Source organism: Pelophylax lessonae (assembly GCF_965119305.1).
Source record: "Pelophylax lessonae genome assembly, chromosome: 1".
Taxonomy (NCBI): domain Eukaryota; kingdom Metazoa; phylum Chordata; class Amphibia; order Anura; family Ranidae; genus Pelophylax; species Pelophylax lessonae.
The window spans coordinates 453,334,559-453,359,881 of record NC_138768.1 but is presented as its reverse complement, the minus strand read 5'-3'; the positions used below and the strand labels follow the sequence as shown (position 1 = coordinate 453,359,881).

General features: G+C 47.8%; 1 protein-coding gene across 2 annotated transcripts in view; it reads left to right on the top strand.

The window, feature by feature from the left end:
- ARMC6 (armadillo repeat containing 6) overlaps window positions 1–25,323 on the top strand; it is a 97,078-nt gene that overhangs the window by 59,744 nt on the left and 12,011 nt on the right. For both annotated transcript variants that reach the window (XM_082243054.1, XM_082243053.1), the window contains exon 6: window positions 12,302–12,433. In XM_082243054.1, coding sequence (XP_082099180.1) covers window positions 12,302–12,433 — 132 coding nt within the window. The remainder of the gene's footprint in view (window positions 1–12,301; window positions 12,434–25,323) is intronic.

Here is a 25,323-nt window from a genome sequence, read left to right as displayed (position 1 = left end):
TGTTCTGGAACGATGTCCTGTGACGCGCCCCAAAACCGATTCTCTTGCGCGCCCACACCGTGTTCCTGGGGCGGGGCACGGCGCAACCCCGATCTTGGTAAAGACGTGGCTCTTTACCGATGTGATCGGTTGTGTCCACAGCCGGTCACATGTAAACAAGGAAGTGCTGTTTATCGGCTCACACTGACAGAGTTTGTGGCGAAGAGAGCCAATCAGCGACATCTCCTTGCAGGCGAGACCTGTACAGGCAATCAGGGCACTGATCATCAGTGCCCTGATTACAGTACAGCCCCAGCAGTACCCATCAGTGAAGTACTGCCACCCACTCATACAGTCTTCACCAATGGGTATTGACCTCTTATCCATAGGAGCAAGCTAGGCATAAGACTTGTTAAAAACAAAGTAATTTACATAGACACACCTATGGGGGCGGTGTCCAATACCCCCCTGCTATCAGCCATCCCAACTCAGTTTGTCTTCTGCCTAGTTAGGAGTGAGATAGGCTCTCCCTGTGCTGGGGCTACAGTCTCAGCCTTCTTCTATTCTTTTATGATTTTATTTCTGCAAATGCGTTTTTTGCTTTGCATTACTAGCTGTTTATTTTTCAGCGTTTAGTTAGTCACTTCTTCAAGATGATGATGGCGTCGCGGAGCTGGGAGTCACACTGGTCGTCCTGGTATCCCAGGACAGAGGGCCTTATGGAATCCCAGCCCGCCATTGAGTGTTTAGCAGGCTATGCGTACGCCCTGGCCTCGCAAACGACCCATCCCTGTCCTCAGGGATGCAAGCCTGCGAGGTGGCCACCTCGCCTGGACGTCTCTCCCACGGTTCCGTGCATTGCTAGCGTCCTGCGTTTTTGGCTGACGGCACCCCCACCATCTGGGGTGGGGGGTTTCCCGTCGATGTGAGGCACACACGCCATCGGATACGGTTAGTACATTCTGTGTGGGGCCTCTGTCTGGGGCTGGCAGTCCTGTGTGTCTGTGGTATCCCCTAATGTCTGTGCGTTTTTAGGGCTCCCCTTCTCCCTGTCCCTGCGGGAGCTCTAACTCAGCTAGCTCTCTATGTGAGTTTGTTTGTGGGGGTCCCTCTCCTATGTGACACTTTATGGTGTGTGTGGAGGTGCGACCGCTGTGGGGTTAAAAACCGCCGGTCCGCCACTTTAGGTGTGGGCAGCATGCTGGCTTCACTGTGGGCGCTTCTGCAGCAATGTATGTAGTATTTTGGCACCTTACGGGCGCCATCTTGTGTGTGGCAATGTGTTCTCCTGAGCACATGTTGGCGGCCATTTTCCCGGAGCCTCCCATTACTTCTATGGGCAACCATGTTTCTTTAGTCTGAAGTCCTAGTTCAGCCTCCTGCGGTGACATAACTTCCCTTTAATGTACAGAGGAGATCGGCAGGCGTGTGGTAACACTTGTGGGGTCTGTCTTTGCTTTTTTTTTGTGGGAATACCTCTGGCTGTCAGCTTATTCCTGTTTGGGGGTCTACTTGCAGAATCCTTCATAGCGGTGTACTGCGGGGGATCGCGGTGCGCTTAAAGGGCCAGTACCTTGAAGAAAAAAAAAAAAAACATTTTATTATGGAGTCCCAGGACAGCAAATTTCCCACAGCTTTGGTGAATGATACAGGTTCCTCTGAATTTTCTGCTCTGCCTGCTTTGACTGCTGCACTTGCGACTTTAGCATCCAAAGTGGATCTTTTGATGACTTAACGGGATACTAGAAAAAGGCCTAGGCTTTCTCTTTCTTCTGATTCTGAATCTGACATGGTTGCCGTAGATAGTGTGCCCCTTGAAGGGTCTCGCTCTTCTCAGTCTGAGGGGGAGGCGGAGGTTGCGGGGGTGGATGATTCCCCCCCTGGGACGGCCGAGGACCGCGCAGCTATGGATGCGCTGATTATTGCCATTAAGGAAACACTACATTTTGAGGATGAGCCCAATCCTCTAAATGGACCAAGGTGCTCAGACGCACCCTCGTGGCTGATTCTGCCCCCCCTACTAGCTTGGAGATGGTGGACCAGGTTTATCAAGGGGGTCATGTATTTGTGCGATGCGGCCTTGAATGAGGCCCCATTAGCTGCGCGCTTATCTAGTGTCGCAGTACTTAATCGCCGCTTGATTTGGTTGAAAAGCTGGTCAGCTGACCAGACTTCCAGGAAGACGGTGTCTGACATCCCTTATGCTGGGTCTCGTCTTTTTGGAGAATCCCTGGATGAATTGGTTAAAGGTGTCACTGGGGGCAAGAGCACTCTGTTGCCCCAGAATTCTAGGAGTAAGTCTTTCCGCGGTAAGCGGGGCCCCTCCTTTAAACCAAATCAGGGGTCCTTTCGTGCCTTCAAGGCGCAGGACAAGGGGAAACCTTTCAAGGGCCAGGGTGGCCAGAAAAAGCCCTGGGCGGGCAAGCCAAAAGCCGACCCAGGCTGGTGCGGCGACACAGTCCGCCACTGCCTGAAGGGGCGCCCTCACCCCTTTCAGGGGTGGGGGGACGTCTGCGCGGTTTCCTCCAACCTTGGCTGCTCCGGATTCCGGACAGGTGGGTTCAGGAAATCATTCAATCAGGTTACAAGATCGAATTCCTTTCGCGACCAGGGGACAGACTCTTTCCCTCAAATCTTCATTTGACCCCAGATCGGCTGCAAGATCTTCATCGGGCGGTTCAGGATCTACTCGCCCAGGGGGGACAGATTTTGGGGGTTTTACTCAAATCTGTTCACTGTGCCCAGAAAGGAGGGCAAGGTGCGTCTGATTCTGGACTTAAAAGCTCTGAACCGCTTCGTGCGTGTTCAAAAATTCCGCATGGAATCGCTCCGCTCGGTGGTGGCCTCCCTGAGTCCGGGAGATTTCCTGGCTTCTATTGACCTAAAAGATACGTATTTACACATCCCCATATTCGAGGGTCATCAGAGGTACCTCCGATTCGCTATCGCGGAGGAACACTATCAGTTTGTGACGTTACCTTTCGGTCTCGCTTCGGCTCCAAGGGTGTTTACCAAAGTGCTGGCTCCTGTTCTGGGCCTATTACGGGCACAGGGCATTGCGGTCTTGGGTTATCTGGACGATCTCCTGTTAAGATCGAGTGCAAGTCAGAGCCTGCTGTGCGATCTGTCCACTACGGTTCAGACGCTCCAGGAGTTCGGATGGACCATCAACGTTCAGAAGTCGACTTGGTCTCCTTTGGTTCGTCGCCCATATTTGGGAATGGTCTTGGACTCCGCCCAAGCGAAGGTGTTTCTGCCGGAGGACAAGCTCCGGACCCTGCAGAGCGAGGTCAGGTCCCTCAGGGACAACGAATCCTCGTCACTCAGGACCTGTATGCGGTCCCTGGGATTGATGGTGTCAGCCTTCGAGGCGATACCGTTTGCACAGTTTCACACGCGGCCTCTCCAGGCGGAGATACTGGCCAGATAGGACAAACTTCCTCAGTCCTTAGACCTGAGGGTGTCTCTGAGTCGCCAAACCAGAGTGGATCTTCTGTGGTGGCTCCAGTCCCCGGCTGTAGTGGAGGGAAAATCTTTCCGGCCGTTGCTGTGGACGGTAATTTGCTGTGGAGCGTCTTCAGGGCAGCCCTGTACGGGTGCAGACGGACAATGCCACTGCGGTGGCTTACATCAATCACCAAGGGTTCACCAGGAGTTCCCAGGCGGCCCAGGAAGTGACCAGTATTCTTCCTTGGGCCGAGACTCGCGTCCTAGCGATTTCGGCAGTTCACATTCCGGGTGTGGAGAATTGGCAGGCCGATTATCTGAGCCACCAGACCATGGACCAGGGGGAATGGTCCTTGCACCCGGAGGTGTTTCAAATGCTGTGTGCGAGATGGGGATCCCCGGATGTGGATCTGTTCTCGTCCCGACTAAACAACAACGTGGGAAGGTTCGTGGCAAGAACGCGCGATCCTCTGGCAGACGCCTCAGATGCGCTGGTGATACCTTGGCACCGATATCGTCTGATATATGCCTTTCCCCCGATTCAGTTGTTGTCCAGGTTCCTGCGCAGGTTGGTCTCGGAACCGAAGTTGGTGATTCTGGTGGCCCCGGACTGGCCACGCCGGTCCTGGTATGCGGACATCATTCAACTGGCCGTCGAGCCTCCATGGTGGCTGCCGTTATGAGATGATCTACTGTCTCAGGGACCGATCTTCCATCCTGCTTTACAGTCGCTGGCTTTAACGGCATGGCTGTTGAAAGCCAGGTCCTGCGAGACAGGGGTCTCTCATCTGAGGTCATTCCTACTTTGCTCAAGGCTAGGAAAGCTTCGTCCAGTAAGATCTATTACCGTACCTGGAAGGCTTATTTTGCCTGGTGTGAATCCAGAGGCTTCCCTCCTCGTTCCTACTTGGTGGCGAGGGTATTAGCCTTCCTACAAACTGGTGTGGACCAGCGCCTGGCGTTGTCCACGATTAAGGGCCAGCTGTCTGCACTGTCCTTTTCCAGCGCCCATTGGCATCTAACTCTTTATTCAAGGTGTGCGTCACTTGGCCCCTCCTCGGAGGGCGCCCCTACCTCCTTGGGACTTGAAGTTGGTTCTGTCCGTTTTGCAATGTTCTCCCTTTCTTTGCCTCTGCTGTCGAAAAAGGTTGCTTTTCTGGTAGCGATCACTTCTGCACGCAGAGTGTCGGAGTTGGCGGCCTTGTCTTGCCGCTCCCCTTACCTGGTGGTGCATAGGGATAAGGTGGTCTTGCGACCCAACCAGTCATTCCTTCCAAAGGTGGTTTCTGATTTTCACCTTAATGAGGACATTGTTTTGCCTTCACTTTGTGCGAATCCTAAACATCCTAAGGAGTTTGCCTTACATTCCTTGGATGTTGTCAGGGCTATCAGAGTTTACCTGTCGTCCACTGAATCCTTTCGGAAGTCGGATTCTCTCTTTGTCCTTCCCGAGGGACCTCGGAAGGGTATGGCTGCGTCTGCGGCGACCATTTCAAAATGGATCAGACAGGCGATTGTACAAGCCTATTCGATTAAGGAACAGGTACCACACTTCCCTGTCAAGGTGCACTCTACCAGAGCGGTGAGTGCGTCCTGGGCCTTCTGGCATCAGGCTTTGTTGGTCCAGGTGTGCAAGGCTGCGACTTGATCGTCTGTGCACACCTTTTTTAAAATTCTACAAACTTGATGTTCTGGCGTCGGCAGATGCCTCCTTTGGCCGCAAAGTTCTGTGTGCGGCAGTGCCTTAAGGGGACCCTAGTTTTTGCAGGGTCCTGGCTGTTGGGGTTGTTTCCCCCTTGTTTATTTCCTTTCCTGGGTTGTTGCTCCAGTTGAGTTTTCTGTTGCCCAGAGGATACCTTTCTGTTCACATAAGGTTCCTTCTCTGCGGTGGGTGCTGCGTTGCCTTTCTGACGGTTGCGTTTCCCACCCCTCATGTCTACACTGCTTTGGGACATCCCATTGGTGAAGACTGTATGAGTGGGCAGCGACTGTCAGAGGACGTAAGAGAAAACTGAATTTTTGTAAAATCTTACCGTAAAATTCCTTTCTCGGAGTCCTCTTGACAGTCGCCGCCCCCGCCCCTCTATTTGGGGTTTTTTGTACTCTTAACTGCTTGCTACCAAACTGAGTTGGGATGGCTGATAGCAGGGGGGTATTGGACCAGTGGGACAGCCCCCATAGGTGTGTCTATGTAAATTACTTTGTTTTTAACAAGTCTTATGCCTAGCTTGCTCCTATGGATAAGAGGTCAATACCCATTGGTGAAGACTGTATGAGTGGGCGGTGACTGTCAGAGGACTCAGAGAAAGGAATTTTACGGTAAGATTTTACAAAAATTCCGTTATTTGCAAAATTTACTGACAGAAACTAAGAAAAACTTTTTCTCTGTCGCTCATTGACAGACGTAGTCCTCCTTGATTAATATCAACTCGGGTTATACTGCCCTCTACAGGAGTAGGACTAGACAGGAAAGAAAACGTTCTGGCCACACCCTAGGGGCAGTCCCAGAGGGTATATCCTCTCACTTCCTGCTACAGCAAATCAGTTTTTTTCTGTCTAGTTAGGAGGTCCCACTGGACGGGGACTGACCCTGCGAGTTAAACGTCTCGCCTGGACGCCAATGACCAACAGAGTCACGGCGTCCGTATTGGTCGACAGCCCCCCCCCCCCCACCCCGGTGGAGAGGGGTTCTGTCAGGAGTTGGCGCCCGCCTGGTTCCGGTATGGTGAGTAGAATGTTCCCCCTCTCCCCCTGTCGGGTTTGTTGGTGGACGCGGGCCCCTCTCTGGGATGGTCGGACACTCAGTTTCTGGGTCTCCCCTCTATCCTATAACAGGTCACAGATCCCCCAATTTGAGTGTGATTTTTGTGAATAGAAACCAGGAGGCTTGGTTTGGGAGCTGACTATCTAAAGTCACTATATGACTGTAAGGGTGACTGAAGTCAGTGGCAGACTACTAAAAGGCATTACTATTGAGGTATAGAGGTATCCTACCTGCCTAGTGTGTGTACACAGGCCGATGCCTATGCCTGAGTTACTGCAGCCACAGATCGCCATCCCTCCAGAAAGCCGGTCACTTCCACAGGCCGCACAGCCTCCCGCAGGCCGAGGACACCTCCCGCAGGCCGAGGCACCTTCTGAGGGCCGCACAGGCCGAATGCACACATCCCGCAAGCCGCTGCTAGCTTGCAAGCCCCCGCTATCCTCCACAGGCCGCCGCCATTTTCCTGCAGATCGCACGAGGCCGCCATATTGGCGTAGCCTCGTGTCTCCAGCATGGGGGCGGCCATGTTTGAGGTGACCAAACACCTCGTGGAGTAATTGGGAGGCGCCGGAAGGCGTGTAAAGGGGCGGAGCTGCCTCCTTGGTTCGGGAAAGCAAGCCAAAGACTTTCTGTCTGTAACAGACAGGGCTGGAAGCAGGTTGATAAGAAACTTCTGTGCATCAGGTGAGCCTTGGGGTCTCTCTCTCTCTCTTTCTGAGGGGTCCAAGCAGGTAGACTGAGGGGCGCTATTGCGCTGGGGGACTAAGTTAAAAAAAAAAATAAGTTTTTTTTCTTGCAATTCATTTTTTTGTGTTTGCTGGCAAGTGTCTTGTTACATGAACCCTGCCACACATGTATCCCCACCTGATCCCCTCAGGGTGGCCGCAGGACCCTCCAGTACCCCACTTGTGATTGATGCATTATCAGCAGTTTTGGAGTTTTTGGTATCCCGGGTGGAGGTAGCCTGTCAGGGACGGGGGTCAAGAAGAGCGACCCCCGCCTACCCCTATGTCATCTGATACCTCAGATACAGATTCTGAGCTGGTCATTGCAGCCCCTTTTTCTGGGGTTGTTGTCTCAGGTACGGTCTCCTCAGACAGTAAGGAGGACGCTTCTGCCTCCGCCATAGCACAAGAAGCATTGGTGGAAGCACTAGTTGTGTCTGTCCGGGAAACCTTAAATCTTGAGGTTACACCGGCAGAGACTCGTATTCCTTTTTTGGTACTAGCAAGCCTACCAAAATGATGAAGGGTTTCCCTTGCTCAAATGGGGTCGTCTGTAAACGAGCCCCTGCTATTTCCAAACGCATTGCTAGGCGCTATCATTTTGAGGAATCCCTCATTACAAAGATGGACGGTACCACCAATAGTGGACTCACCGATTTCCAGACTAAATAAAGCCACTGTTATCCCGTTGGATTGACAGAATGGGCCCCACCCATCTCTACGGTGGGGGGACGTCTTCACCGGTTTCCGGATCCAGGGCTTTCCAGAATCCCGGATAAAGGGGTTCGCAAGGTCATATGGTCGGGATACAAGATCAATTTTCGATCACTTCCACCGGTGCGATTCTTCCCTTCCAATATTCGACATCCCCGGGTCGCTTAAAAAGCTTTGCGGGGGACAGCTTGATACAACAAGCAGTGGTAGTTCCCATTCCTTGGAGGAGTTCTAGTCGAACTTTTTCACAATGCCCAGGAAAAAGGGCTAGGTGCGTCCAATTCTGGTCTTGGAAGAGATGGAGTCCATCCATACAGTGGTGGCCTCCCTGCATCAGGGGGACTTCCTGGCGTCCATAGACATTTAGGATGCCTATCCTCATATCCCCATCTTCGCAGGACATCAGCGTTTTCGTTGCTTTTCCCAAAGATCATCCCTGGTTCTCACCAGGAGACTGAACTATCTGGGCCTAATTTTGGATACATCCTTGGCAAGAGTGTTTCTCCATGCGGAGAAACTCCAGAAGATTCAGTCAATGATTCGGATGTTGCTGTCCGTCAACTGGCTGGGATTGATGGTCACCTCCTTAGAGGCAGTACCGTTTGCCCAGTCTCATACCCGAATTCTTCCATATTCTTCTCATATGGAATCGGAATCCCGATTCCCTGGACAATCGGATCCGATTGAGCGAGCGGACCAGGGAGTCTCTGGTCTGGTGGCTTTGGTCTCCGATGCTCAGCCAGGGGAAGTCATTTCTTCTGATAAATTCCAGGTTACCGATAAATGTGTTGGAACTGAGAGCGATCAGACTTTGTCTGATTTACTGGACTGAGCAGCTCCAGGGCAGCCCGGTTCGGATCCAATCGGACTATGCCACGGTCATGACTTATGTCGATCACCAAGGGGCACCAAGAGTGCCCTGGCGGCCATAGAAGTGGCCAACATTCTTATTGGGGGAACAGTTGTTCCAGTTCTCCACGCGATATTTATCACGGGGGTGGACAGGCAGATTATTTCAGCCGTCAGATCTGGATCAAGAGGAATAGTCTCTTCATCCAGAAGTATTTCTCCAGCTGTCCCTTCATTGGGGCACCCCAGATATGGATCTGTTGGCAGGTTGGCTCAACAGGGCTCACGCCCGCAATCCTCTAGCGGACGCAGCAGATGCGCTGAACGGCCTGTAAAGGCAGTATCAGCTATTATATATCTTCCCCCCTCTCAAGTTACTGCTGAGATTTCTCCGCAGGATAGAGGTGGAGGGAACTCCAGTTATCTTGGGAATTCCGAGCTGGCCTCGTCAAGCCGGGTACGCCGACTTGGACAGGCTAGTCGCGGACGCTCCTTGGAGACTTCCTCTCAGGGAGGATCTGCGGTCTCGAAGACCGATCTTCCATCGTGCTTTACAGTCGCTGGTTTTAATGGCCTGGCTATTGAGACCCAGGTACTGAAGGACAGAGGGTTGTCAGCTTCAGTTATTCCTACTCTAATTAAAGCAAGGAAAGCGACTTCCAGCAAAGTCTATTATCGCACATGGAAGACTTATATCGCGTGGTGTGAATCTTTGGGATTTCCCCCACGTACCTATTCGGTGACCCGAATCTTGGCTTTTCTGCAAAAGGGGGTTGAGCAGAAACTATCCTTGAGCACTATCAAGGGTCAGGTTTCAGCATTAGCAATCTTCTTTCAGAAGCCTTTGGCTACTCATTCCTTGGTGCGGAATTTCATCCAGGGGGTGCGGCACTTGGCTCCGCCAGTGCGCGCGCCCTTACCGCCCTGGGATCTTAATTTGGTGTTTGTCAGTTCTTCAGAAACCTCCCTTTGAAAATATCAGGGAGATTCCCTTGCTTACATTATCCCAGAAGGTGGCCTTCTTGGTGGCTATTACTTCTGCACGCAGGGTGTCAGAACTGGCTGCATTATCATGCCATTCCCCATATCTAGTGGTTCATAGGGATAAGGTAGTTCTTCATCCGAAGCCATCCTTTCTTCCTAAGGTGGTTTCAGATTTTCATCTGAATGAAGATATTGTGCTACCTTCCTTGTGTCCTAAGCCCAATGATCCTCAGGAATATGCGTTGCATTCCTTGGATGTGGTTCGGGCAATCAGGGTATACCTGAAGACTACGGAATCGTTCTGTAAGACGGATTCACTTTTTGTGATCACGGATGGCCCCAGAAAGGGGTTGCCTGCATCTGCCGCGACTATCTCCAAATGGATTAGACAGACGGTGGTACAGGCTTATTCTATTAAGGGTCGGAATCCTCCGTTCCCTGTTAAGGCGCACTCCACTCGAGCACTCAGTACTTCCTGGGCCTACCGCCATCAGGCGTCAGTGGTCCAGGTGTGCAAGGCGGCTACCTGGTCGTCGGTGCATACCTTTACAAAATTTTATAAAGTTGATGTGATGGCATCGGCGGATGCCTCATTTGGCCGCAAGGTTTTGCAGGCCGCAATTTGAGGAGACCGGTGGTCTACCTCGAGGGTTTTTTTCCGTTGGAATTTCAGTTGAGTCTCATCGTGTGATTGATGAGCCTTTAAGACTTCTAGTTGGCACCGGCTGGGCCTTCTAGATTGGATTTTGATTTCCATTTTCCCACCCCTCATTTGTGGCACTGCTTTGGGACGTCCCGAGTTGATATTAATCAAGGAGGACTACGTCTGTCAATGAGCGACAGAGAAAAATTGATTTTTGTAAAATCTTACCGTAAAATCTTACCGTAAAATCCTTTTCTCTTAAGCTCATTGACAGACGTAGTACCCGCCCCTCTGTTTTTGAGTTGGGTTGGGTTAAATTCTCTGAACACTGCTTTGTGACATAACTGATTTGCTGTAGCAGGAAGTGAGAGGATATACCCTCTGGGACTGCCCCTAGGGTGTGGCCAGAACGTTTTCTTTCCTGTCTAGTCCTACTCCTGTAGAGGGCAGTATAACCCGAGTTGATATTAATCAAGGAGGACTACGTCTGTCAATGAGCTTAAGAGAAAAGGATTTTACGGTAAGATTTTACAAAAATCAATTTTTTTTTTTTTCTCAAAATTGTGGGTCGTTTTTCATTTTTTTAGCAAAAAATAAACCCAGCAGTGATTAAATACCACCAAAAGAAAGCTCTGTTTGTGTGAAAAAATGATAAAAATTTAATTTGGGTACAGCATTGCATGACCAGGCAATTGTCATTCAAAGTGTGACAGCGCTGAAAGCTGACAATTAGCCTAGGCAGGGGTTGATGTCAAATTCCCATTTTGAATAGAGTTAAATTGAAATGACTTAAGATTGTTATATCTCTGTTTACTCTATGTGATACCAATTTTTGTCATATAATTGTACCAATTCTCTTTGTACCACCATCCTCTGTTTCCTTTCAATAAAAGTTTGTATACAAAAAAAATAAATAAATCATGAGTTCCCAACACAAAAAAAAAAAAAAAATTAGCCTAGGCAGGAAGGAGGTAAAAGTGCCCAGTAAGCAAGTGGTTACGGTAAATTGAGACTGTGTATATAATTTGCCTTACAGGAAGAATACAGTTAGGGGAACTCCTAACATAGACGAGATCGTATGATCACAACAGAATATTCAAGGCTTTTCAAAATCAGTCATATTTTGTGTTCTACATTAAGCCATCCGTTAAAATGAAAAGAAAAGTGTTTTAACCACTTTACCACCGGAGGATTTTGTTGTCTTACGTCCAGGCCACTTTTTGCGATTCGGCACAGTGCGAATTTAACTGACAATTGCACGGTCATGCAACGCCGTACCCAAACAAAATTTACGTTCTTTTTTTCCCACAAACAGAGCTTTCTTTTGGTGGTATTTGATCACCTGTGCGATTTTTTACTTTTTGCGCTATAAACAAAAAAAGAGCGACAATTTTGACAATTTTTTTATATGAAATTCCCCCCCAAAAAAATGTTAAAATCAAAATTTTTTTATCATTTTAGGCCAATTTGTTTTCTGCTACATATTATTGGCAAAAAAAAACGCAATAAGCATATTTTGATTGGTTTGCGCAAAAGTTATTGCGTTTACTAACTAAGGGAAAGATTTATGTCATTTTTGGTGTGTGTTTTTTTAACGAGTAATGGCGGCGATCTGCGTTTTTTTTTTTTTTTTGCGGGACTGTGACATTGTGGCGGACAGATCGGACCCTTGACTGACATTTTTGACACTTTTGGGGGTACCAGTGACATTACTACAGTAATCAGTGCTATACATATGCACTGTTACTGTAAAAATGACACTGGCAGGGAAGGGGTTAATTTTTATTGGAGAGGGAGGGTTTAATGTTTGCCTGGTGCTTACTGACGTGTGTGGGGGGAGGTGACTGAGTGACACAGGGACAGATCGCCGCTCCTCCCCTGGCCCGACTCCCGCTGTAACTGCATACAGCGGGAGCGAGCCTCCGGCGGTGCGCGCGCGCCGCCGAGAGGGGGGAATGTCTGGTGGCGTAGGTCTACATCACCAGACGATAACGATCCACTTTGCCGCAGTACAGTCAACGTGACTGGTCGGCAAGTGGTTAAACATGCAAAGTTGTCAAATTTAAAACTGTTATGATGTTTGGTCAGTGTCTAAAAAACAGACTACATTAGTCGTATGTTTATAACTCAGAGACTGCCTGTAAATGACTGGTGTTGTCAAATCCTCTTTTTTTTTTTTTTTTTTTTTTTTCTCAGGAGCTTGTAAAGCAGGTATTGAGTGCCATAAGGGCGATTGCTGGCAATGATGATGTGAAAGATGCCATAGTCAGTTCTGGAGGGACAGACCTGATTGTTCTTGCGATGTCCAGACACCTCTCAAATGCTCAGGTAAAAATTAATAGACATATGGGGAGATTAACTAAAACTGGAGTACTCAGAATCTGAGGCAGCTGTGCATGGTCATCCGTTGACGGATGAAAAACGGACATCAATGCATCTCTATGTAAAAACGGATGACAACGGGTGATCATCCGTTAACATCCAAAGTAAATGACAGTGTCAGCGCTGCTCCAAAATAAATTAATTAATTATTACTAATAAAAAGTGTCAGTGTTGACCTAATAAATTATAAAGTGCTATATATTGTGCATAAAGTGTATCCGTGCTAAATCAATTGTTCATAAGTAAAGTGCATTATATGATGTGCAATATACACTGTAAAGTGCAATGTATACTGTGCAGTATACACAAATCTGTTGTGCAAAAACTTTTCTATAATAATCAATGTGGATACGAATAAATAAATACTGTGCATTAAATAATTGTAAATCAATCAGTAAAATATTCTGCAAAAAGTCTTTTCAATAAACCATGTATACAAAGTTCTTTAGAAAGTGCTCTTGTGCTCAAAAAAATGTGACTCCTCTTTAACCACTTGCCGACCGCCGCAAGTACATATACTGCGGCAGTCAGCCCCGGCCAGGCAAAGTGACGTACCAGTTAGTCACTAGCCTTCGCCGCTCTGGCACGCGCACGTGCGCTCCAGCGGTCCCGCCGATGACACGGTTGGGTTCAGTCATCAGGTCCAGGCCAATCATTTTTGGCCTGGACCTGTTGATCGGTCCTGCCCAATCAAATGACACTCTAAGCCTGTGAAATGTAAACACAGGCTTAGAGAAGATGTGCCCTCCCCTCCCATCGTCCTTTTTGGATCCAGCGTGAGAGGAGAGCACATCTAACTGTGAGTAACTGCACAAGCACACCCACACACAGGTAGATAGGCACATTTAACCCCTGATCGCCCCCCCCCCCCCAATTAACCCCTACAGCCCCTGACACAACACACACTGTATACAGCATATAGCATTTTCCTATATACCTGTATAAGTGTGATTTGTGGTCAGGTGTAGTGCTTGCGACCCCCCCTTTTCCACTTAAATTACCCCTCCCCCACCCCCAATAAAGATTTAACCCCCTGATCCCCCCCGTAATCACCTCCAGTTAACCCCTACCCCGCTGTCACATTCAACACTAATACAAACGTAATATACAGTGTTTTTGTATTTTGTGATTGTGATCAGAATTAGCGCAGGCGACTAAGTTTCTGTCCCAAGAAGGTTTAGGGTCCCCGCCACCCCTCCAATAAAGATTTAACCCCCTGACCCCCCCCCCCTGATCACCCCTACACCCCCTGCCACAACACACACCGTATACAGTAGCATTTTCCTATATACCCGTATAAGTGTGATTTGTGGTCAGGTGTAGCGCTTGCGGCCCCCCTTTTCCACTTAAATTACCCGCCACCCCCCCATAAAGATTTAACCCCCTGATCCCCCCCCAGTTAACCCCTACCCCCGTCACATTCAACACTAATACAAACGTAATATACTGTGTTTTTGTATTAGTGTGATTGTGATCAGAATTAGCGCAGGCGACTAAGTTTCTGTCCCAAGGAGGTTTAGGGTCCCCGCCACCCCCCCAATAAAGATTTAACCCCCTGATCACCCCTACACCCCCTGCCACAACACACACTGTATACAGTATATAGCATTTTCTATATACCCGTATAAGTGTGACTTGTGACCAGGTTTAGCGCTTGCCACCGTTCCTTTGGATCCAGCGTGAGAGGAGAGCACATCTAACTGTGAGTAACTGCACAAGCACACCCACACACAGGTAGATAGGCACATTTAACCCCTGATCGCCCCCCCCCCCCCAATTAACCCCTACAGCCCCTGACACAACACACACTGTATACAGCATATAGCATTTTCCTATATACCTGTATAAGTGTGATTTGTGGTCAGGTGTAGTGCTTGCGACCCCCCCTTTTCCACTTAAATTACCCCTCCCCCACCCCCAATAAAGATTTAACCCCCTGATCCCCCCCGTAATCACCTCCAGTTAACCCCTACCCCGCTGTCACATTCAACACTAATACAAACGTAATATACAGTGTTTTTGTATTTTGTGATTGTGATCAGAATTAGCGCAGGCGACTAAGTTTCTGTCCCAAGAAGGTTTAGGGTCCCCGCCACCCCTCCAATAAAGATTTAACCCCCTGACCCCCCCCCCTGATCACCCCTACACCCCCTGCCACAACACACACCGTATACAGTAGCATTTTCCTATATACCCGTATAAGTGTGATTTGTGGTCAGGTGTAGCGCTTGCGGCCCCCCTTTTCCACTTAAATTACCCGCCACCCCCCCATAAAGATTTAACCCCCTGATCCCCCCCCAGTTAACCCCTACCCCCGTCACATTCAACACTAATACAAACGTAATATACTGTGTTTTTGTATTAGTGTGATTGTGATCAGAATTAGCGCAGGCGACTAAGTTTCTGTCCCAAGGAGGTTTAGGGTCCCCGCCACCCCCCCAATAAAGATTTAACCCCCTGATCACCCCTACACCCCCTGCCACAACACACACTGTATACAGTATATAGCATTTTCTATATACCCGTATAAGTGTGACTTGTGACCAGGTTTAGCGCTTGCCACCGTTCCTTTTATCCTTCGGATACCCGCCATCCCCTCCCAATAAAGATTTAACCCCCTGATCCCCCCTGATCACATCCAGTTAACCCCTTCCCCCCTGTCACATTGCACACTAATACACACATAATATACTGTTTTTACTGTATTTTGTATTAGTGTGCTTGTGACTTGAGTTTGCGCTAGCGAGTTAGTTTCTATCCCAAAGGAGGTTTAGGGTCCCCGCAGATCCCCGGCGCATAGTTAGAAATAACCCCTTGATTACCACACACACACATACGCACACATACACTTCCATTACTAGTATAGTGTTTGAACAGATCAATATCTGATCTGATCAGAACTATACTAGCGCCCCCATAGTTTAGGGTTCCCAAAACGCGGTGTTTGCACGGTCAGCACTGATTCCTGCCAGCGCCTGCGTTTAACCCTTTCACCCAGGCAAGTGTAGTAATCAATAGATTACTGTCACTTACAAAAAAACGCAACACACAAAACTGCTGTGTTAGCAGAGTCAGGCCTGATCCCTGCTAGTATTAGCAGTTTTTTTGGTAGAGCTTGAAATATTCCTTGACAACCCAGTGCTTTTATTACCTGTGAGTCGCACCACTGTACCGGTAAATTTAGTTACCAAAATGACCAAACGTTGGTACAGTGGTGAAGAGATATATAGTATAATGACCATGTCAGATGATAGCGATGGGGAAGCTACACTGGCAGAATCAGGGTCAGTATACGAATCAGATGACGGCAGCGGCTCCCTGACAGATAGCTCCGACGACAGATGGGTCCCTGTTAGACCCAGGCGTACCCGACCCCATTCTGGACTTGTTGAGATGCAGGAATCGCAGGGTGCTCGTATGGAGCAGAGTGTGGTTACTAGTGCCGCTCATCCCTCTGGCGACCTGGCAAGCGCCAGCGGCCTAGTACACCCTGGACCTAGTACAACCAGCACTGCAGTATCACCTGGTGACGTGGCGAGTTCCCTAAGTGCAGTTGAAGCTGGTGCGGTGGCTAGCACAAGTAGTGGCCCGCAGCCACCGCGTATTCGTAGACAGGCTCGTAGAGCCCATAGTGCCCTCCCTGATGCGCTGGCATATCCCAATTGGCAACCCACTGATTCTACAGCGCCAGTACTTCCCCCCCATTCACTGCCCAACCTGGAATCCACGTGGAGACAGCTGGTTTTACGCCCCTGAACTTTTTTGAGCTGTTCTTCACGGAAGATCTTTACAGATCTATTGTGGATCAATCAAATTTATATGCACAACAGTTCATCGCCGCCAACCCAAATTCGCCCCTTGCCAGACCATTCGGCTGGAAACCTATAACGGTTTCCGATTTTAAAATCTTTCTGGGCCTTTCCCTCCACATGGGCATAACTAAACAGAGTGAAGTGCGGCTATATTGGTCCACTAGCCCAGTTCACCATATGCGCATGTACTCTGCCTCCATGTCCAGGGCGAGATATGAGCAAATTCTGCGATTTATGCATTTCAGCGACAATGAACTCTGTCGTCCTCAGGGAGACCCTGAATATGATCGGCTCCACAAAATTCGGCCCCTCATAGACCACTTCAATCAGCAGTTTGCAGCCTTGTTCACCCCTGAACAAGTTGTCTGCGTTGACGAGTCCCTGATTAGATTTACTGGCTGCCTTGCTATGAAACAGTACCTCCCCAGCAAGCGTGCCAAGTACGGGGTCAAGCTGTATAAATTGTGTGACAGGGCCACAGGTTATACAGTTAGTTTCCGGGTCTATGAGGGAAAAGATAGCTGTGTGGAGCCCTCGAACTGTCCAGACTACACTAGGAAGCAGCGGCAAGATTGTTTGGGACTTGGTGTCACCCTTATCCGGAAAGGGGTACCATTTGTACGTGGACAACTTTTACACAAGCGTGCCAATATTTAGTCATCTTTCTGAATTACAAATTGGCGCATGTGGCACCGTGCGACCTAATCGCCGGGGCTTCCCCCAACGGCTTGTAAATTCCCGTCTAAGTCGGTGGGCGAGAGCCTGCTTGAAAACAGACAATTTGCTTGCGGTGAAGTGGAAGGATACACTGGATGTTTATGTTCTGTCCTCCCTTCACGCAGACACGACGATCCAAATCCCTACGGCAACTGGCGTTATGGAGAAACCCCTCTGTGTCCACGAATATAACCCTAATATGAGAGGGGTGGACCTTAACGACCAGCTTTTGGCGCCGTATTTAGTTGCCCGTAAAGCCAGACGCTGGTACAAAAGAGTGTCTGTTTACCTTTATCAATTGGCTATGCTGAACGCCTTTGTCCTATACAGGGCGTCAGGACAAACTGGATCCTTCCGGGAATTCCAGGAAGCGATCATCCTTGCCTACCTGTACCCAGGAGGCATGCCTGCCCAACTTCCCCTTCCAGATGCAGTGAGCCGACTGCATGAGAGACATTTTCCTTATGTCCTCCAGAGTACCCCTACCCAAAGACGACCCCAAAGACGATGTCGTGTCTGTAACAGGCGCGGATGTAGGCGTGACACCCGTTATTATTATCCCAAATCTCCTGACCAACCTGGTCTCTGCATCGGGGAATGTTTCGAGCGCTACCATACACTAGTGGAGTTTTAGTGTAGGGTACAGCACGACACAGTGTAGGGCACACAAACACAGGGTCTCGAAAGATGTTGGATGTCCATCGACATTTTGAGAGACGCAAGCTGGAAGATCGCAGTCCCAAATCAAGGAACAACAGTTAGAAAGAAAAATAAAAGGATCCAAAAACTGTTGTGTCAGTCATTTTATATGTTCTTCTACTCTTCCTACTGTACTTTTAATGTACTTTGTTTTTTCATTCTTTTGTGACCTGTTTCTCTTGCAGGTACTCGTCGGCTGCCACGACATTGATTTTATATATTCTGACACAAACAGCGTTTGCGCTCAGCATATATGGATACCTTTGCTGGCAGCAGCTGTGGTGATTTTCTGATTTCAGCACTGCAGTTAAAATCCTATTTTTGTATACGTGGATAGTGTCGTGTATACCCATGATTAAATTCAGTGGGTGGTTGTTTGGGCGGTTAATGATGAGTAATACTACACATTATTCCTGTACTGATTTCTGATAGGTTCTCTTTTTTTTTTCGTTCAGCCCACAGGCTGCATGAAAAAAAAAAACATATATGCCAAACAAGGACCAGCAATGTACTGGTACGTTGCTGGACTTTGAGTGGTTATACCAGGATGATGCCTGCAGATTTAGGCATCATCTTGGTATTGTTTTTTACAGCCAGCGGTCGGCTGACATGTAAAAGCAATCCTAGCAGGTAATTGGCCGCTAGACTGCTTTTACATGCAGTGGGAGGGGACTCCCCCCCCCCCACCGCAGCCTTCTGTGGTTTTTCTCGGGCACTCCTGTCCCACCGGTTAACCCGAGAGTGCAGCCGGTGGTTCAATTATCTAACCATAGAGCTAATTGGAGATGAGAATGGCTCCAATCATCTCTATGGCCTAAGATACCGGAAGCTACGAGCATTTCATGACTTCTGTTTCGCCAGAAATAAACAGGGCCATTGGGAAATTGGGAAAGTATTTTATCACACCAATTTTGGTGTGCTCAGATGCGTTAAGGTCAGAGGAGAGATCTAGAGTCTAAAAGACCCCAATTTTTTTAAAAAAGAGTACCTGTCACTACAGATTGCTATCATAGGGGATATTTAAATTCACTGTGATAACAATAAAAATGATTTAAAAAAAAAAAAAAATGAAAGGAAAGGTGTCAAAATAACATAAAAAAGAAAAATAAAAAAAATCAAGCCTCCCCCCCCTTGTCCCCCCGTGCTTGCGCGCAGTGGCGCACACAAGCGTTGGTCTAGTGACATATGTAAACCGCAATTGCAGCATGCATGTGAGGTATCGCCGCGAACACTAGGTCGAGTGCAGTAATTCTTGCAGTAGACCTCCTCTATAAGTCTAAAGTGGTAACCTGTAAAGACTTTAAAGGTTTTTAAAAATGTACGTACTTTGTTGCCGCTGCAGAGGCGTGCGCAATTTTTAAAGCATGTCATGTTTGGTATCTATGTACTCAGCATAGGATCATCTTTTAAATTTTACCCAACAAAAAAATTGTTTTTTTGTGACAAAAAAATTTGCAACATCCACAATTTTATTCTATAGGGCCTCTGCTTTAAAGAAATATATAATGTTTGGGGGTTCAAAGTAATTTTCTAGTAAAAAAAAAAATATTTTTTCATGTAAACAAAAAGTCACAGAAAAGGCTTGGTTTTCAAGTGGTTAGAAGAGTGGGTGATGTGTGGATAAGATTGAGCATAAAATGCCGGGACAGTTCAAACACCCCCCAAATGACCCCTTTTTGAAAAGTAGACACCCAAAGCTATTTGCTGAGAAGCATGGTGAGTCCATGGAATATTTTATATTTTGCCACAAGTGTCGGGAAAATTATTATTTCTTTTTTTGTTGTTGTTTTTTTACAGAAAGTTGTCACTAAATGATATATTGCTCACACATGCCATGGGTATATGTGAAAAGACACCCCAAAATACATTCTGCTGCTTCTCCTGAGTACAGGGATACCACAGTGTGAGACTTTTTGGCAGCCTAGCTGTGTACGCGACCCCGAAAACCAATCCACATCTTCAGGTTTTCTAATGGCGTAAATTGCTGATTTTACCCCTGACTACCTGTCACAGTTTCAGAGGCCCTGAAATTTCAAGATAACACAAAACCCCCCCCAAATGACCCCATTTTGCAAAGTAGACACTCCAAGCTATTGGCTGAGACGCATGGTGAGTCCATGGAATAGTTAATATTTTGCCACAAGTTTCGGGAAAATTATTATTTATTTTTTTTTACACAAAAGTGGCAGTAAATAATATAATGCTCACACATGCCATGGGTATATGTGAAATGACACCCAAAATACATTCTGCTGCTTCTCCTGAGTACAGGGATACCCCATGTGTGAGACTTTTTGGCAGTCTAGCCGCGTACAGGACCCGGAAAACCAATCCGCACCTTCTGGCTTTCTAAGGGCGTAAATTGTTGATCTCTCTCCTTACTACCTATCAAACTTTTGAAGTCCATAAAAAGCCAAGATGGCACAACCCCCCCCCCCCCCCCCCCCCAATGACCCCATTTTGCAAATTAGACACTCCAATCTATTTGCTGAGAGGCACGGTGAGTATTTTGCAGATCAAATTTTTTTGGGAAAATGAAGAAAAAACAGGAAAATGCATTTTTTTTCCTCTTTTTTTCAAATTCCAAAACTTTGTGACAAAATGTGAGATCTGCAAAACACTCAACATGCCTCTCTGCAAATAGCTTAGGGTGTCTACTTTCCGAAAAGGGGTCATTTGGGGGGGGGGGGGTTTACTGTCTTGGCATTTCATGGCCTCCGAAACTGTGATAGGTAGTCAGGAGTGAAATCAACAATTTACGCCCTTGGAAAGCCTGAAAGTGGAGGTTGGTTTTCGGGGTCCTGTACTCGGCTAGACTGCAAAGAAGTCTAACACATGGGGTATCCCTGTACTCAGGAGAAGCAGCAGAATGTATTTTGGGGTGTCATTTCACATCTACCCATGGCATGTGTGAGCAATATATCATTTACTGACAACTTTGTGTAAAAAAATAAATAAATATATATATATATTTCCCAAAACATGTGGCAAAATATAAAATATTCCATGGACTCACCATGCCTCTCAGCAAATAGCTTGGGGTGTCTACTTTCCAAGATGGGGTAATTTGGGGGGCGGGTTTTGTGCTATCTTGGAATTTTAGGGCCTCCGAAACTGTAACAGGTAGTGCAGAGGTGACATGCACAATTTACGCCATTAGAAAACCTGAGAGTGTTGATTGGTTTTTGCGGTCCTGTACACAGCTAGGCTCCCAAAAAGTCTCACACATGGGGCATCCCCATACTCAGGAGAAGTGGCAGAATGTATTTTGGGGTGCCATTCTACATATACCCATGTCATGTGTGAGAAATGTATCTTTTAGTGACAACGTTGTGTAAAAAAAAAAAAAATTAAATTTTCCCAAAACTTGTGGCAAAATATAAAATATTCCATGGACTCACCATGCCTCTCAGCAAACAGCTTGGGGTGTCTACTTTCCAAAATGGGGTCATTTCGGGGGGTTTTGTGGTATCTTCACATTTCAGGGCCTCCTAAACCGTTATAGGAGGTAGTGAGAAAATGCAAGAAAAATGTACGCCCTTCGAAATTCTGATGGTGGTGACTTGTTTTCGGGCTTCCGTACACTGCTAGGCTCCCAAAAAGTCTCACATATGTGGTATCCCTGTACTCAGGAGAAGCAGCAGAATATATTTTGGGGTGTAATTACACATATACCCATGGCATGTGTGAGCAATATATCATTTCAATGACCACTTTGTGTAAAAAAACAACATGCCTCTCAGAACATTCCTTAGGATGTCTACTTTCCAAAAAGTGGTAGTTTGGGGGGGTTTTGTACTGCCCTGCCATTTTAGCACTTCATGAAATGAGATAGGCAGTCAGAAATTAAAGCTGTGTAAATTTCAGTATTTACACCATAGTTTGTAGACGCTATAACTTTTGCGCAAACCAATAAAAATACACTCATTGAATTTTTTTTTGTCAAAGACATATAGCTAAATATATTTTGGCCAAAAAAAAATGACATAAATTGAGTATATTGGATATTTTTTAAAAGACAAAGTTGAAAATGTCATTTTTTTTGCAAAATTTTCGCTCTTTTTTTATTAATATCGCAAAGAATAAAAAGCGCAGAGGTGATCAAATACCACCAAAAGAAAGCTCTGTTTGTGGGAAAAAAAGGACGTAAATTTCGTTTGGTTACAGCATTGCATGACCGCGCAATTATCAGTTAAAGTCACAAAGTGCCAAGTTGAAAAAAGGGGTCTGGTCAGGAAGGGGGTAAAATCTTCCGGGGCTTAAGTGGTTAAAGGCAGTGCCAAGTGATGTCACACAGTGCTCCCCTCTTGGTCCCTCACTCACCAGACTTAGGCGGATAAAATGCCTTTCTCAGCCATTCATGCTAATAACTAGTAAGCACTTGTAAACACTTCAGACCACTCTCAATTGGGCAAGATATGTGGCTATAGGGTCCTTTTCCTTGTCATTCATAGGGCTCCCCCCATAATAAAAAGAAGAATCTCCATAGTAAAGTACCTTCCAGCAGTTTTATTAAAAATATTAAAGGTTACACTTACAACATCAACGATTTAAAAACGCCTTTACTGATTTTCCTGGTGTTGGACGCCGCTTCCGCTTCCTGCTTTCCAAACACCGGATATGATGTTGGACGTATGGGCAACGGCTTGACGCGTTTCGCTCCACCAATCAGAGCGTCCTCATAAGATATAGATACAAATATCATAAGATATAGATACAAATATCTATATTTGTCAATCTTACTTCCTCTGTGACTGTCCTCTGTCCATCCTGCTGCTGCTCTGGTGTCCCCAGGCTCCCCCAGGCTTGGGGGGCCTAGTACTACTACAGAGGGGGTGCTGTCTACCTTCACTGCCTCCCCTCTGGGACCTGGGAGCTCAGGTGTGGCCGCCAGTGGCCATGTTTGTGGAGCCGCGGCCGCCATTTTCCTTTTGGCTTGGAGACATTTCTGCTGGCCATGCTCGGTGGCTATTTTGTTGTGGACCGAATGCCCGTACAGGCAATGTGAGCTGGCTGGTGGAGGTACTAAACGGACATTTTCCTGTAGCGCGTGAAGGCAGCCCTGTCCCTCCTTCTGATTATCAGAGGGTGTGGGGGCGGTCCCTTCTGAGGGTTCTCTTTCTTATTGCTGGGCAGCTTGGGGTGGTTTCCCCTGCCTTAGGACCTTGTGGGGTCCCTGGTTGCAGCAGCGCCCATCAGATTGTGTGGTCCCTTTGGGGGGTCTCTAGAGCACTCTCCCTCCGCTGTTCAGACACGAGGCAAGCAAGCAGCTCCCTCTTCCTCGAACTGTTCTAAGCCAGTTCTTTGTTGCTGTGGATCCAGATGACGTATCGCCTGATTCCTTGGATGGGCCCTGGTGTGTCAGATGTTGACCGAACAGGCCAAGGTTTTGCTGCAAGCCTTGACCACCAGCCAGCTGCCTTAAGTGTCTGTGGAATTCTGGGGACCATGTGGTCAGGGGGGCTGGAGTACATTTGTGACGCATGCCTTGACGCAGTCCCACTTCTCTCCAAACTTTCTGTTTCGGTGATGGTTCTGAGACAGGTCCTTTTGGAGGTTTGTTGTGATTGGTGATCTGGAAGGCTTGCTCCTGCAGGCAGGAACTTGTTCATCCCTGTTGGACAGCGTGGAGATCACTATATGTGGGAGGTTGACGTATTTCACACAAGATTCGTGCTTTATCAAAATCTCCATTCCACCATCATCAAAACCATCCTTCCTTTCACTTTTGCTGGTCTGTGGTCATGACGGAGGCCAGCCTGTAATGCTGGGGAAGAGCCCTGGAATCAAACTCAGCTCAGGGTCTATGGACCATCGGTGTCCTGGAGCTTATGGGCAAGCGTGTTGTCACTGACGCATGGGATAGATCATCTAAAGGGCCTGCCGACCAGGATTCAGTCAGACAACGCTACTGCGGTGGTGTATGTCCATTATCGAGAAGGCTCAAAGAGCACAGCGGCGCTGAAAGCGTCTCGCATCCTATGATGGGCGGAAAGGTTTGTTCCGGCTCTGTCCGCCGTGCACACTCCAGGTGTCGAAATCTGGCAAGCAGAAAACCTCAGCCATCAAAAGTTGGATTGAGACGAGTGGTCCCTACATTAGGTGGTGTTCCATCAGTCCTGTCTTCACTAGGGGACACCAGACGTGGATCTCCTAGCGCAACGGATGCACCATGGGACCAGTCTCATCCATGCCATTCCAACCCTCCGCCTCATACCTCATCTGTTGTGCAGGATAGAGGCCGAAAAGATTCCCGATCTTCCTTGTGGCTCCAGACTAGCCTTGTCGCGGTGTGGTTGGTGGAAGACCTGCTGTCCTAGGGCCCATTGTTCCACCCTACTTTACTGTCGCTGGCTCTGATGGGGTGGCTGTTGAAAGCCAGGTTCTAAAGGACAGGGGGTTGCCTGCTTCGGTGATCCTGCCTCTTTTGAAGGCTCTGAAGTCTACCTCACAGAAGATTTATCATTCCAACTGGAGAGCCTTTATCGTTTGGTGCAAAGCCCTGGGGTTTCATCCTCGCTCCTTCTTGGTGGCTCGGGTGTTGGCCTTACTGCAACGTGGCGTAGACCAGAAGATTTCTTTGAGCCCTATCAAGGATCAAGTCTCTGCTCTGACTGTTTTCTTCAGCATCCTTTGGCTACACACTCTTTGGTTCGCACTTTCATTCGGGGGGGGGTCATCATGTGGTGCCCTCTGTGCATTTTTTGTTGCAACTGTGGGCCTTTAAATTTGATGTTGTTGGCTTTGGAGGGTGTTGGAGTTGGTGGCTTTGTCCTGTAAGCCGCCTCCTCCAAATTTGCATAAGGACAAGAGTGGTGCTTTGACTTTCTCCTTCCTTTCTCCTGCAGAGGTCTCATTTTCACTTGAAGAAGGGCATTGTTCTTTCTTCTTTGTCCTTAGCTGTCACCTCCTAAGGAGGTTGTCTTACACTCCTATCCATTATTCATGGATGGTTCAAGGAGAGGCTTGGCATTAGCAGTTTGATTTGGCAGCCGATTATGTAGGCATATGCCATTAAGCGGCGGGATTCCCTCGTTCCCTGTTATTGAGCTCTCCATATAAGGTCAGTTAGTGCCTCCTGTGTGTTCCATCAGCTGGTGTCTGTTTCTCAAGTCTGCAAAGGGATGACCTGGTTGTCTGTGCACATTTAACAAACTTAAAAAAAGAAAAAAAAAAGTTGCTGTGTTGGCATCCTTGGATGCTAGTTTTGGCCGCAAGGTATTGCAGGCAGTTGTTTAGAATTCTCAGGCGCCCCTTGAGGTGGTTCGGAGTGTTAGCATTTTGCTCTAGGTTTTGTCTCTCCATTCGTTGGTTTGCCCACCGCTCGTTGTGGCACTGCTTGGGGACATCCCTGACTTGTCTTGGATAAAGAAGAAGCAGCTGTGTCCATCAATGAACGTAAGAGAAAATTCGTTTTTTTTTTTGTTACTCGCCATAAAATCCCTTTCTCTGAGTTCATTTATGGACACAGCACCATCCCCTCTATGGAAATTCTCCTTTGACAGTTCTTGTGACTGACTGGAGGCCTATAGCAGAGAGGTTTTGTGCTCGGAGAGGACTGCCCAGAGGAGGTGCCGAGTCTTTTTTTCTGCCTAGTGTCCTAATCCT